This window comes from Berghia stephanieae, chromosome 4 (assembly GCF_034508935.2).
Source record: "Berghia stephanieae isolate SIO BIC M18660-M18661 chromosome 4, UCSD_Bste_1.3, whole genome shotgun sequence".
Taxonomy (NCBI): Eukaryota; Metazoa; Mollusca; class Gastropoda; order Nudibranchia; family Aeolidiidae; genus Berghia; species Berghia stephanieae.
In genome coordinates this window covers 12,287,862-12,303,984 of record NC_088363.1, presented here as the reverse complement: position 1 = coordinate 12,303,984, position 16,123 = coordinate 12,287,862, and the positions used below count along the sequence as shown (strand labels likewise).

Sequence of the window (16,123 nt, the reverse complement as noted above, 5' to 3'; positions counted from 1 at the left end):
AAACTTTTAAAAAAACATCGTTTTCTTTTTCTACAAGACAGTGTAATGAATGAAACACGTGTCTTTTTGGCCCTGATTAAGATATTTTCAATATTTAAAGTTGCATTTTTACTAAGAAAACATTTCTGTGTACATTTGATTACACCAACTTTAGCGATTCAATTTTATTTTCTCAGCATCTGCACGTTTTTTGTCAGGTCCAACACACATATAATATATAGCTGTGCCGTACCGAATTCCCAGCAATGTTTCATATCCATTATTATTATAAATGTTTACTGAGTGGAAATTTTAATCATGAGATTTTTTTCAAGTTTACGTTAGAATATTTTAATCATTCAAGTCTCTTTTGGCCAGAATTGATTCCCCCCCCCCCCCCTCCCGCTACATTCCTATTTTTAGAAGGAACTATTTTTAACCGGAAGTTGGTTGTACTTCTTTTAGTTTTTTTTTTGTTTTTGTTTTTTACTCATCTTTGAGTTTGTTTCCAAACGTTATTACCATACTGTGTTTTTGTTCTAAAACGTTTAAAGTTTAATCGTATCACTGATCCTATTTTAAATTAGCATTTCTTATTCTGTTTACTGTAGCAATGACTATGAAAAATGTTTTATTCTCTTTTTGAGGAAAATTTTTGTCTGAAACCAAAGCCCTATATCCACTGAGTAAAAATGTTTTTGAATTTTGAAAATCCATTCATAAATAAATAAGTTATACAGTTTTAAAGGTGTCATTTATTTGGATGACCCGCAAAGAGGAAAAAAACGCGAAAATATGGGACGCTTTTTCGGCATTTTTTTTTTCGACCTTTCGTTGTATCTTGCGTAATAAATGGATTAAAAGATTGAAACTTGAAGAGCAAATCAGGATGGTGTTTTGTAAAATACGGGAAAAGTACTCGTCATATTCATATGAAATTTTACAACCAAAAAGAAGAAATGTTCATGTATTACCTTGTCAGCGACAAAACCTCCACGCCCGGTAGTTTTAGAAATATTTTACTCTAAAGAGTAAAAATCTATTTTTAACGGTCTTCTGGTAATCGCACGAGTTTTGTCGCTTGACATAATCTAAAATGACCTGTTTCCTAACTGTGTGCCAACTTTCAGTCATATTCATCGATAAACAGCGTCGTAATTAATTTTTTAAAATAGCATATACGAAACGGCTTCGTCCCATATTTTGACGCGAATTTGGGCACTTCGTGAGCGAAAAAGAGGCCCAAAGATTTGTGCGGGATAGTCATTGCTAGTTTACTGGGTAACCAATTCAAAATCTTGTCATTTATCATCAAAATTGCAGTAACGATGAAGAAGCGTAAGCCGTCTTGCTGTTATAGATTTTTTCATGACAAACATGACCAGTTATTATTATTATTATTGTTATCATTATTATTATTATTATTATTATTGTTATTATTATATTATTATTATTATTATTATTTATATATTATTATTATTATTATTATTATTATTTATTATTATTATTATTATTATTATTATATTTTTTATTATTATTATTATATATATTATTATTATTATTATTATTATTATATTATTATTATTATTTTATATTATTATTATTATTTTATTAATTATTATTATTATTATTATTATTATTATATTATATTATATTATTATTTATTATTATTTTATTATTATTTATCTACTTATTATTATTTTATTATTTTTATTCTTATTATCTTTATTATTATTTTATTATTACTTTTTCATTTTTTCTTCATTCTTCTTTTCTTTCTTATCTTCTTTTCTATCTTCTTCTCTTCTCTTCTTCTTTCTTCTTCTTTTCTCTTTCTTTCTTCTTCTTTCTTCTTCTTCATTCTTTTCTTCTTTTCTTCATTCTTCTTCTTCTTCTTCTTCTTCTTCTTCTTCTTTCTTCTTCTTCTTCCTTCCTTCTTCTTCTTCTTCTTCTTCTTTCTTCTTCTTCTTTCTTCTTTTCTTCTTCTTCTTTTCTTCTTCTTCTCTTCTTCTTCTTCTTCTTCTTCTTCTTCTTCTTCTTCTTTTCTTCTTCTTTTTCTTCTTCTTCTTCTTTTCTTTCTTCTTCTTTTCTTCTTCTTCTTCTTCTTCTTCTTCTTCTTCTTCTTCTTCTTCTTCTTCTTCTTTTCTTCTTCTTCTTCTTCTTCTTCTTCTTCTTCTTCTTCTTCTTCTTCTTCTTCTTCTTCTTCTTCTTCTTCTTCTTCTTCTTCTTCTTCTTCTTCTTCTTCTTCTTCTTCTTCTTCTTCTTCTTCTTCTTCTTCTTCTTCTTCTTCTTCTTCTTTCTTCTTCTTCTTCTTCTTCTTCTTCTCTTCTTCTTCTTCTTCTTCTTCTTCTTCTTCTTCTTCTTCTTCTTCTTCTTCTCTTCTTCTTCTTCTTCTTCTTCTTCTTCTTCTTCTTCTTCTTCTTCTTCTTCTTCTTCTTCTTCTTCTCTTCTTCTTCTTCTTCTTCTTCTTCTTCTTCTTCTTCTTCTTCTTCTTCTTCTTTCTTCTTCTTCTTCTTCTTCTTCTTCTTCTTCTTCTTCTTCTTCTTCTTCTTCTTTCTTCTTTTCTTCTTCTTCTTCTTCTTCTTTTCTTCTTCTTCTTCTTCTTCTTCTTCTTTTCTTCTTCTTCTTCTTCTTCTTCTTCTTCTTCTTCTTCTTCTTCTTCTTCTTCTTCTTCTTCTTCTTCTTCTTCTTCTTCTTCTTTTCTTCTTCTTCTTCTTCTTCTTCTTCTTCTTCTTCTTCTTCTTCTTCTTCTCTTCTTCTTCTTTCTTCTTCTTCTTCTTCTTCTTCTTCTTCTCTTCTCTTTCTTCTTCTTCTTTTCTTCTTCTTCTTCTTCTTCTTCTTCTTCTTCTCTTCTTCTTCTTCTTCTTCTTCTTCTTCTTCTTCTTCTTCTTCTTCTTCTCTTCTTCTTCTTCTTCTTCTTTCTTCTTCTTCTTCTTCTTCTTCTTCTTCTCTTCTTCTTCTTCTTCTTCTTCTTCTTTTTTCTTCTTCTTCTTCTTCTTCTTCTTCTTCTTCTTCTTCTTCTTTTATTATTATTATTATTATTATTATTATTATCATGATTAAGGTAGTCTAGCATGCAATGTTTTCTAGAAATTCGACTCTATAACTTTTACTTTGAGATGTTCCAATGTTTATTTTGACTATAATATTTTGTTATTTAGTCTTATTGATTGTTATCATCATTTTAATGAGATTTCCGCATCTGTGATTTTTTATATGAACAATACGCCTAACCCAGAATCCCGAGTGGGTTTCCTTACCTGCCATAGTGGGTAGAAAGGTGCTTCCTGTTTCTTCTATCCCCTTATGTCTGTTTTCCAACTTGCTTTCTGTCTGTTTTGGAATGGGATTATTTGGCTTTGTCCTGGTCCTAGCCGGATGCCCTTGCTGTAAGGGAAACAGGCAAATATATAGATATTTTTGGGAGAGGATATGTAAATCATCTCTATTATGCACTATGATTTGTAAACACTTAAGTAGGGGCCTCTGCTTGTGTCTGGATGAGACTTTTAGGTGATCTCAAACTAAGTACACTGATAGTGTGCTCTTGGAATCTACATCTCTTCTCTATTTGAACCAATTCCCCTTTGTCTGCCTTATTCTTGGATGCTTTAATTGTAATTGTAGAACTTTTTACTATCCCATTTTCTTCCTTTTTACTGGCTCTGACATAACCTAAATGTGTTGCAAGCGCCGTAAAACCCTTAAAAACTAAAAAGACCCAACATAAATCAAAATCAGAATAAAAGAAGTCTTGGGTTTAATAATTTTTGGGAAGTTGAGGGTTGTCTTAACTTCTTGATATTTGAAACAAAAGCTTGTGTCCAGAACTGACTGTTTCAGTACTGTCTCAATCACAGATCGTTTATCGCCATTTTAGTTTTACCTCAACAGTCGATTGCTGATGATGTCATTTTGAACTTCACTACATTTTGATTGGTTGGGAAAAAAAAAAGATTTCATAGTAGTAGAAGCAACTACGTTTACAAATTATGTCTCATATTGGTCTGGTCTGTTTTTGACTGTACAGCAGCCGGAGATCTTAATTCCAATAGAATATGCCAGGTTTATTTGATTGATTCCTGCCATAAGAACTTCAAAACAATACGTGTAAAAATGTTTTCCGATAATGCGTTCTTTATACCAGCCACGAACACAGGATGGATAGAATATCGCAATGCAATTCCCATGACAAGGACTATAGTGACAACAAATCTACTCAAATAAACCACACGAATCACCACTGTATGGTTTTTGTAACCAATTATAGGAGGGCATCCATCAAATCATCTGACATTCTAACCTCCAAAAAATTACAAACCTGTGTATTTGATAAAGAATAACCGTGGTCAGCAAAATACATGTTATAGTAACCTTTCATATAAAAGGGAGACAATCGACTTTGCAATAATTAAAATGTAGTTTTAAAAAAAATTGCATTTACTTCCCTTTGTGCATATGTCCTTATCTTATGCCAGAGATTTTTAGTATAGTTATTAATTCCTCTGATTATACAAAGACTAACACTAACATGCGGCTACATGGTGAGAATAATTAGAAACAAAATACACTGTATTTAAAGCAAATAAAATTCTAAAAAGAGGGAAATCTGCCAGCAAATTTTACACTTTGACGATTGTTTTTAATTCATCGAACCATTTAATTCGATTATTTTTTTTTTTTTTTTTTTTTACCCTGTACCAAATTTAAAAACAAAAACGGTTGCAATTTTGACATGCATAAAACTGACAATTTTCTATGACATATAAACACTTGTTTCATTGGATTCAATGGCCTGATGTCACGTCGCCCAGCAACAGCGAGTAGCGTGGTTCTAAACAAAGAAAATTTGAATTTTGTATTCTTCATGCTGGCTAGAACTTTTCATATGTCATGTGATCAGAATGTGTAAAAGTTAAAACAAGATCATATTTATAATGTTTTTCTATTCTGGATACACTTTATGCTTTTCGTCCGCCATTGTTCCGATAGTTTAGAGCCAGTTACTAAGTTACCATGCGACATAACGAGGGAAGTGACGTCATGACTGTTGAAGCCTATTGTTACATATCTATCCTAATCATTATCAGTGTGTTTTTTAAAATTCCTTTGTGACAAAAGTTACTTTCATTTTTTTCAATTTCTATTTTGTTGTTGTTGTTGTTGTTGTTGTTGTTGTTGTTGTTGTTGTTGTTGTTGTTGTTATTAGCATTAACCACCAGCATTGTCAAATGAAGCTGGTATTATCGTCTTCATGCTAGTCTTTTATTATTACTATTACCACTGTGTGTAGTAAATATTTCATTAGGATACCGAATTGTTGCATGTGTGAAATGTTATAAATTGTAAATTTTGTACTAAATTGTAAATGTTACAGTTTGGTTCATGTTACACATTGGTATATGTTGTAGAGAGCGGCAGGGGCTGGCAAATGTTACAGTTTGGTTCATGTTACACATTGGTGTATGTTGTAGAGAGCGGCAGGGGCTGCCTGGAGTAGGTGAGGTGAATGTGTTGTAAAATAAGCGAAAAATATCTGATTGTGCCCCTTTAGTGTCCATTATTTCTGCATCTACGGAAGTCCTGGATCGTAAAAATACAAACAATAATGTGAAAATGGAAAGGCTGCGGTTGGAAGTAGTTAAAAATACTGAACATTTCAGGTACAAACCCTTCATCAGCAAAACGATAAACAAAGAAACGTTGAAACAAACAAAACAAAACGCTTTATTTGTTTTCAACGTTTCTTTTGATTCTTTGCAATTTTTAAACGAGTCATAGAATGTATACATTGTGACATCCAATCAAAAATCGCATAGCAGCGACACTATTTTTATGTATAATGATAATGATCATGTGATAGACACGTGATCAGTTAAAACCTCTCTGCTGTCAAAACATGGGTATTTATCATTTGCAGACCTGCCTACTTGGAATTGGAAAAATTCGTAGTTTTCAGGGGTAACAACATAGTAAACATTATAACTACCATTAAAATAACATTTTGTGTTTAATACATTAAATAAATGCTATAAACTCATTTATATACTAGCTCTGGCAACAAAACTTTGCTGTAAAGAAATTTATTGAATTCAAGATATTTATATAATTGTCAACTAGGACCCAAAAATTCGTAATTCTACGAAACTTTCGTAGCCGTAGGCAGGTCTGTATTTGTCATTGAATATTGTTATGTAAGGAAATGGTAGGAGCAAATTCTGTGTAGAACTGATGATTGAATTGTATGTGATTTGTACTGTATGACAAATTGATTTGAGATCTGCTCATTTTGGATTATTTGTATGATTTATATCACGTTTTAACCCTTTAAAGGCGAGCTTCGATTTTAAGAGGCGGTGTTAGAATAGGACTTTTGAAAAAGTGTTTGAAAGAGTCAGATAAAGCAGAAAGAAAAATGCATGGAAAAAAAAAAAAACATCCCAAAAAATTTGCCTGCATCGACTTGATTTTTTGTTTTTGGGAGGGATGTTTTTGTGTGTGCATTTTTCTGTTGAAATCGACGCTGTCAGATTTTGTCGCCTTTGTCTTGCGCTATTTTAAAATTTAGCGCTTGATAGTTGGATCTAAATTATTTTGACTATTTTATTGTCCTCTACTGGCATTTGGATGACCTAAAAGTGTGTTACAAGCGCCTAAACTCACATAACAAAAAAGCTGAGTATTTTCATGTACAGAGCTATATAAATCAGGCTTATACAATTCGCTTGTATCGCAGTTACTGCTTTCTTGGTGAAGCTGAGTAGAGTTTTAAGTCGTTTCGATTACGGTAGATGTGGCGGTTTGAAAGAAATCCAGGCCCGCATTTAAAGGGTTAATATCATGTTTTATTCATTATCTCACTTTTCTTTTTGGGTAGAAAGTTGAAATCTGCAATTGCATGTCAATTTGTATATATAAATGATTATTTGATATATGTAGAGAGAGAAAGGGGGAGAGAGAGAGAGAGAGAGAGAGAGAGAGAGAGAGAGAGAGAGAGAGAGAGAGAGAGAGAGAGAGAGAGAGAGAGAGAGAGAGAGAGAGAGAGAGAGAGAGAGAGAGAGAGAGAGAGAGAGAGAGAGAGAGAGATTATTATTATACTGAATAAACAAACACTATTTTGTATTTATCTCTATTCTTTCTCTACGTGTCCTTTTCTCAACTTTTTTCTTTGTAAATTTCTATCTCTCCTCCCCAAAGGCTACTTAAACTTACTGTTTCTCTTATCATCTCTTAATATTATACCTCTCAAGTCGGTGTAAATCTTGCAACTGCTTCGAAGTTCGAAATAAGAGTGAGAAAAAAACAAAACAAATCCCAAAACAATAAAGAAGTTGAAGTGATGCTTTGATTTTACACGACAAAGACAAATACAGTGGAATCCGATTAAAGTCAACACTCTTAAAGTCAATTTCTGCTTAAAGTCAACCCGTTTTTTTGGTCCAACATTTTCTATTCTTTGTGTGTTCCATTAATTATGGATAAAGTGAACCATGCTTAACAACAACAAATCTTTCTTGTCTGATCGTTGTGGCTTTACCAGGGTTCCACTGTGATGTTCATGTTTCGGATTTTCCCCCTTTTCTGAACAAAGTGGACGATGAACTGAACATAAACTACAAAGAGATGAATATGAGGTAGTAGAATTTGATTTTATTCATTTAAAATACCTTTTTTTAAAAAATCATATGTCATTCAGTTAAAGTATTTCGTGTCTAATTCATCATCCAAATTGTTGTTGAGAAACGTGAGGCACATGGAGCCGGAGTTTATCCCGGTCTCTATAGCGTGAAACCGATAATAGCAATGGGTTGCTATCCTTTGGATAGGATGCTAGTCTATCGCAAAGTTCTATAGTTGGTCGAGTCGTAGACTTGTCTTTTGTAGATAATCAGGGTTCTGATAGGTTCTGTTTAAACAAAAGTATCACATCGACTGACCGCCACTGATGGATGGATACAACCTGCCTACTCGTAGATCGCCTCTATGATGTATTATGTATTATGACTTTCGACGTCTTTCAATATTGTGTGTCAATTCAATGAGATTCCAATTTGCCTTCACCTGTATTTATATATATATATATATATATATAATATATATATATATATATATATATATATATATATATATATATATATATATCTATATATATATATATATATATATATATATATATATATATATATATATATATATATATATACATATATATATATATACATACATATACATACATACATATAAATAAACCAATCAATATACCATTAGAATTACACGTTTTAGTGTTTCTCTTGTTTTTCCCCCATTGAGATAATGTCTTTATGCACCAGAGTGTACGTGTTGCGTTATTTTCTACCCCCCCCCACCCCCACCCCCCTAAGGCAACATATTTACAGGTCTGATATCCTGACGCAATGGTGGGGCCGGCTCGTTTTAACATCGTTGTCATGAATCTACCTCTCTAGTCTGTATAGATAGTGAGGAAATCTTGCAACTGCTTGAAGTTCGAAATAAGAGTAAAAAAAAAGGAAAAAGAAAAAAACAAAACAAAACAAACCCCAAAACAATAAAGAAGTTCCAACGCTTGAAGATGTCTTAATAAATATAAACACGCTGGTTTGTTTATACAAATAGGGAAAAAATGTCATGATATCTAACCCTCTACTCTTTTGGTTCCTAAATCCTTGGGAAGTGTGTATGTAATCTGTAATATAATGAATAGAGTTTATAATATAAAAAAAAATATTATGCCCCCCCCCCTCCGCCACGATATCGTCGCCTAGGCATTTCCCGAAGGAATATCGGTAATTCATCAAGCAAGATGTCTGATGTCAACAGGAATCACCCATGTTGCCCAAGTGAGCAAATTGGTTGTTAATAATCTTGCCCAAGGAAAACAAACGAAAGTGCCTGAAGCGGGGCTCGAACCCGGGACCTTCCGTGTCACAGTGCTATGCCTTAACCACTCGGCCGGGGTATATAAAGGTGGCATACATAATTTAGTAACAGGATTTATACTGGCAGATTCTTAGGATTGCGAGACGTAAAAGAGGGAGCATGGATGGTTTCTATTGACGACCAGCATATCTTTAGACTAGAAAATAAGACACCATCACTCTGAAACCATAAGATGAATTTACACAAGGTATATATCCAGTCATCCGGAAGCAGAGTGATTTTACACTTCCAATGAAATAGGAACCAGTTTTTTTGATATCACACTTTTCTTCCCTTTTGTAAACGTACCCATGGGTCATCTGAAAAAATGACGTGGGTATGGCGATGTTGGATACTTGGAAAAATGTGAACACTTTTTATTACGTATGAATTTTGAGAACATTTTGCAATATGACCAAAACCCCGAGACAAGGTAATATAATACAAATGTTCCCCATATAAGGATATAATAATTAACCCAAATGTTTTGTGGCCAATAATATACAATAAAGATGGCCATGTTTGGCAGATCCTCTGATGATAGAGGATTTAAAAATAGAATTAATGAAATTAACGTCACAGTTCTTTGCAATTGATTTTTAGATCTCCAAATGGTGATTAGTTCTCACTTGATTCACTCAAATAGGGTAGAGAAGCCGTGACGTCACCCCTTCTTCTCTTCAAGTTCCCAGCTCCTTGAATTGTGTATGTTACCAATCCTCTGGAGTACTAATAATGTTTAGGCGCCATCTTGAATCAGAAGGTCTCAGAGCTATTATAGTATCGGTATGTATCGGCAGATTCTTGAGATTACAGGACGTTAAGCGCTTCAAGCTTCGGCATAAGCGCTTTATAAATGTACATTTATTATTTATTATTATTATTATTTCTTCTTCTTCTTCTTCTTCTTCTTCTTCTTTTTCTTCTTCTTCTTCTTCTTCTTCTTCTTCTTCTTCTTCTTCTTCTTCTTCTTCTTCTTCTTATTATTATTATTATTATTAAAGAGCGAGGATGGATGATCTTTATTGACGTCCAGAATTTATTTAGACAAGGAAATATAATAAAACCATCACTCTCAGAACCAGAATATGAATACCTCAAGTTTTGCATCCAGAGATCTGAATGAGTGATTTTACACATCCAATGATATTGGAACCAGTTTTTTTGACATCACATCACAACTTTGTTCCCTATTACAATTGTTCAAGGTCACACACAATTATAATTATGTGTGTTGATACCGTTGATCTGGTCAGTATTATACAGGATGTCCAGAAAGTCTGGCTACATGTAGTATTTCACTATATATTTTTAATTTTTCATTTATGCTATAGATTGTGGAGATTTTGCTGAAAAATACTTTCAGAGATCACGTGTTAAAGTACGAGCCCTTTATATCCCAATTGAATAAGATTCGTTTTTAAAAAGAGGAATTTGTACTCTCTTACCATGTACCCAGACTGTATGGACAGCCTGTATTTAAAAGCGAATCATTATCAAATGTTTGTTGATAAATTTATTATTCGTTTGTATTCGGTGACATTGGGTTAGTGTGACATCCATCCCAATGTTTGGTGCAATTCGCTTCAGGGTTGGACAGAAAATCGTTCTTGTCTCGTTTATTTGTTTTCTTCAACACCCGTTTGGATTTGTGGAAGACCGGAAGTAGAAAGACGTGAAGAAACAACTCCACGATCTCGTACAAGGTCAGCACGCTCGCACCGATGAAAAGACCCATAGACCCTCCAATGTCACCTGGTGGATAAAAATATTACTATAGTGATAATAAATAATAATTGAGCTTTTTATATAGCGCAATATCCATAAACGTGCTCAAAGCGCTTTACAATGGGTGCCTGGACAACAGCAACACTTAACATGTAGGACGTGACATAACGCCTGTTAGGCGATATTACAATTTTTAAAAACAGAGACAACGCGGTTAACTGCCAGGTACTCAATTTACACCTGAGTACTGTTGGAGATAGTGAATAAAGAGCTTTTTCCAAGGACTCAACTATGCGCTGAGAGAGGCTCCAACCCTGGACCTTCCGTTCCAAAAACGAGTGTCATACCAGTCGACCACATAGCCAATCGATTTAATCCAAGGAAACCGATGAAAGCGAATTTTTCATTAGTTTTTCCAACCAACTTAGAATTTGAGTATTTTTGTTGATGATATTCAAATGTGAACTGCTTCACTTTTGAGGTCCAGTAAAGTTTGTCTTCTTTGGCTTTGGGAATCAAAAGTATTTGGAGAATTATTATGAGAAAATCGAAGCAAGTGAGATAACTCTACTGATTCGGTGACAGATTTTTCTTTTCGATTGTCTCCCCTACAGTGTTGTCGTGGAATAGGTTAATTATCAAAACTGTTTAGTCTGGCTTTTGTAAACATTCCCTTGGTTAAATAAGCAGAACTCCCGTCATCATCATCATCATCATCATCATCATCATCATCATCATCATCATCATCATCATCATCATCGTCATCATCATCGTCATCGTCATCACCATTACATCATCATCATCATCATCATCATCATCATCATCATCATCATCATCATCATCATCATCATCATTATCATCATCACCATCATCATCATCTTCATCACCATCATTATCATCATCGTCATCGTCATCACCATCACATCATCATCATCATCATCAGCAAGATCCTCATCATTATCTTCATCTCTGCCACCAACACCATCATAGCTACTACTACAACCACAAACATCACAGAACTTAACGACCTCCTCCACCAGCATAATCACCTCCACCTCCACAAATACAACCACTAAAACCAGAACCACAGTCGCCGCCACCATATCATCATCATCATCATCATCATCATCATCATCATCATCATCATCATCACCACTACAATCGCCATCACCATACTCCTCCCTCCCCCCTTTTCACCCTTAACATAGGCTTCCTACATAATAATATGGGCCATCCATTCTAAGTCAGGCTTTGATCAGACAATGCAATTCACTTACAAATTAAAGCGAAAATATCATAGGCAGGCTGTTGTGTGATCTGTTCGTAGCTCTTCTCTCTGTAGAATACATCCAGTTGAAGGAAGTTGTCCCTGGAATAAAGTGTCCAAAACATTGGTGAGAGTGAAATTGGATTCAAAATTCTGTTTGTTTGAGAGAGAGAGAGAGAGAGAGAGAGAGAGAGAGGGAGAGAGAGAGAAAGAGGGAGAGAGAGATAGAAAGAGAGAGGGAGAGAGGGAGAGAGAGAGATGGAGAGAGAGAGGGAGAGAGAGAGAGGGAGAGAGAGATAGAGAGGGAGAGAGAGAGAGGGAGAGAGAGAGGGAGAGATAGAGAGGGAGAGAGAGAGGGAGAGAGAGAGAAAGAGAGACGTAGTGAGAGAAAGAGAAAGTGTGTTTGTGTCTTTGTGAAGTCCCAGGTTTGAAAGTTTTTGACAAGATGAGGGTCATTTCAATCGATAAACATCTGAAGAACGAGTTTTCTGGCCAAAATTTTAGATACGTTTTATTTTCGGAGATATTTCCCCCAAAAATCCTTTAAATTATGGTATTTATATAATGGTCAGTGAATGACATAATCAGTCGGAAGGTGACAATTACCGGTCCTTAAACAAGTCACCTTGCTCTAGCTAAACTGCTTCTGACATCTGGCCTATTCGTCTCCATTTGGAATATTATAAACAATCCTGTTCCTGTTTACCTTCAAGAACTTATCCCCCTTTATGAACCCAGGTGAAATTTAAGATCTGCTAATTCTATATTTGTGTATTATATATACGATGTGTCGATGTAAAGCACCAGCGAGCAATTTTCATTGGAACTAGGCGCTATATAAATTAATTACATTATTCTAATATTATCATTATTATACCCTAAACATACATTTACTATTGGAGGATGAATAAATGGACTACTTTTAATATTTATTTTCTACCTTAAAAAAGGATTTGCACTTACTTTATAAATGTAGAATCCACACGACTTTGGTCTCGGTACAAAGTCATGTGTTCGATGAGTTTGTCCATATTTATCAAAAATCGAGTATCTGTATTCTTGATAATAAACCGGGGGTCGTATAAATCGCGGACTCTTGTAAAATTAGCCTCAAACTCGCTGCTGACGTCATCAAACTTCCGCTGCCATTCAGTCATGTGACGATGTTCGTACATTTCTTGCATATTTTCATCATGAAGTATCACATCCCAGATGTCATTCGTAGAGCGTAGCAGAGCGGACCAACCGTCATAAATATCCTGACCACGTGACCGCAATTCCTGGAAAAACAGTTTTAAGTCAATTATCCCCACGTGAATGGCCTCCGAAGCTAACTCCTTGGCTGCCTGCTGTTTTGTCACGTTCCCATATTTGATATACTTTTCCGTTGAATCCATGCCTTTCTGTATACGCTGTAAAATAGAATTATTTAAATCAATCAGGTTATTCAGGATCATATTGACCGAATTCATCATACTCTCGTAGTTACTTTCAAACGATCTCCACAATCTTTCAAAATCCTCTATCTTTGACTTCATAACTTTCGCTGGATATTCGATAGCTTCGTTGTAGAATTCACTTCGTGATTGATAAAACCATCTCGTTCTACTGAAGAACATGACGTTCACAAAGTGTAACTCCGTTTCGTTCAGCGTATTGTTGACATACGTGTTGTTAGCAATAGCAGAATAACGTCTCAGATAATGTTGCACGTCTCGTAGATCCGTCCCAACCCTTATGCTATAGTTCCTGGTATACTCAGTACGAAATAGCGACTCTTTCAGTAACTTTTTAGGTGTGATATAAATATTATCCAATCTTGATTCATTGTAAAATTTATATTTAAAAATAGGCTGTCCATTCAGATAGGCGTTGTAGAGTTGTGTGTAATTATCAAAAGCCTTATCGCATAGGTCAATCCTCCCATTCAGCATATTCATCGTTTCTAAATATAGATTCAATCTTAGATCGTCATTGAGGGTTAGGTTACTTGGCGGGTGAATCATTTGATGAATTCGGATCTCCACCTGATAGCCGAGCTGTTGAAACCCGAGGAGAGCCGAGAACAGAGTTCTTTCTTCCATGGCTTGTCTCGCTCTGATGAAGTTTTTATCCACATGGTACGCCTGCCACTGTAGAAGATGCAATTTTCTCTTCCACGTCGATTTCACCCGTTGGTAAATTTGCTCCAGTTCCTTCTTTTGAGCGGAGACGTGTGAGAACCCAACGGTTGTCATGACGGTTTCAAGATCCTTGAAGCTTGATCGTGCTGTAAGAACGAGGTTCAGTAGTTGATTGAATTTGATAGGATCCATGCGTGAAGTGGTTTCTCTGGTGATATAAATATAATTATTACAAGTAATTATGATATGTTTTTGACTAGAATGTCGACAAAGATAATCAAGAATGATCTTGAACATCAAGTAAAAGTATAGCTTGTTCAAAGTTGACGTCACTCAGGTCTTTGTTATTGTTTTTTGCCATCCGCGTTTGTGAGTAATTCTCACTAAACTGTATTAATCAGACTATAAACGTTCATGGTTACACACAGTTTTGTGTGTGTTGGTCCGTTATACTTATATGGCAATGTTGTGGGTTTCTTAGCCAAGTGCATACTATTTATACAATGATTCAATAGCCACGATCCAAACTATTGAATACTCGATTACCTGGCCGTCATATACTTCTGTTGTAAGGAATCTGTGGTAGTGGTTGCCAAAAGACGTTCCTGGGCGTACGCTGAGGTAGCTGAGAAGGAGATGATGGAATCGTAGATCAGGAACTGGCAAGGGACTGGACAGAAACATTCCTCCTCCACTCTACGATGGACTTTGGCTGGGGACAGGAATGAAATAGAATGGCATTTGTTGTAGTTACGGGGATGAACACTTCTACTACTACTACTACTACTACTACTACTACTACTACTACTACTACTACTACTACTACTACTACTACTACTACTACTGCTGCTGCTACTACTACTACTACTACTACTACTACTACTACTACTACTACTACCACTACTACTACTACTACTACTACTAACTACTACTACTACTACTACTACTACTACTACTACTACTACTACTACTACTATACTACTACTACTCTATACTACTACTACTACTACTACTACTACTACTACTACTACTACTACTACTACTACTACTACTACTACTACTACTACTACTAACTACTACTACCCACTACTACTAACTACTACTACTACCTACTACTAACTACTACTACTACTATACTACTACTACTACTACTACTACTACTACTACTACTACTACTACTACTACTACTACCACTACTACTACTACTACTACCACTACTACTACTACTACTACTACTACTACTACTACTACTACTACTACTACTACTACTACTACTATAGTGAAAAGTGTTCACAATTCTCAAAATATCTTACATCACAATGTTTTTTTTTAGTGTTTCATTCATTGTTTTGTTGATAAAGGGGAAACCCGAGACGTCCATTTGATCTGTTTTCGTATATTTAATTGAAGCTTACATTCAATTTCACATTGTTATTTATTTCTTCGAGCCTCGAGCAGCACCATTTACATTACAGGAGGTCATAGAACACAGGTAGTTAATATAAGAGGTAGTTCTGGATTCTTGTATGTGTAAATGTTGTCATTGTAATTTTGGATACATACCTGACATTGGTTTGAAGCACGTGATAAATTGGTCCAATGTGCAGACTGGTGGGTTGTCTAATAGATGAAGAATTAAGTAGATTTGATGATGATGATGGTGATAATGATAATGATGATGAAGATGATGATAATAATCATTAAAAAAATATAAAAAATTGAGCTTTATATAGCGCAATATTCACTAACTGTGCTCAAAGCGCTTTACAAGGATCATGCTATTGGTGTTGTTGTTGTTGTTTTGTTGTTGTTGTTGTTTTGTTGTTGTTGTTGTTAATGATGATGATGATGATGATGATGATGATGATGATGATGATGGAGTCGATGATTACTATGGTATTAGTGATGGTGATGGTGGTGGATATGTGCCCTGTGTTGGTGGTGGTGATGATAATGATAATTATGATGCTGAGCTATGATGATGATGATGCTGATAATGATAATAATAATGATGATGATGATGATGATGGTGATGAGGATGATGATGATGATGATGATGATGATGATGATGATGATGATGATGATGATT

At 34.6% G+C, this 16,123-nt stretch overlaps 1 protein-coding gene across 1 annotated transcript in view; it reads right to left on the bottom strand.

Moving 5' to 3' along the window:
- Positions 1 to 9,833: 9,833 nt before the first annotated feature.
- The window catches only part of LOC144970035 (uncharacterized), a 16,417-nt gene continuing 10,127 nt past the window's right edge, over positions 9,834 to 16,123 (bottom strand). Inside the window, exons 8-12 of the mRNA XM_078909221.1 lie at positions 15,598 to 15,654; positions 14,581 to 14,746; positions 12,875 to 14,242; positions 11,922 to 12,013; positions 9,834 to 10,671 (exon numbers count right to left, since the gene is read on the bottom strand). Coding sequence (XP_078765347.1) covers positions 10,436 to 10,671; positions 11,922 to 12,013; positions 12,875 to 14,242; positions 14,581 to 14,746; positions 15,598 to 15,654 — 1,919 coding nt within the window. The 3' untranslated portion in view covers positions 9,834 to 10,435. The remainder of the gene's footprint in view (positions 10,672 to 11,921; positions 12,014 to 12,874; positions 14,243 to 14,580; positions 14,747 to 15,597; positions 15,655 to 16,123) is intronic.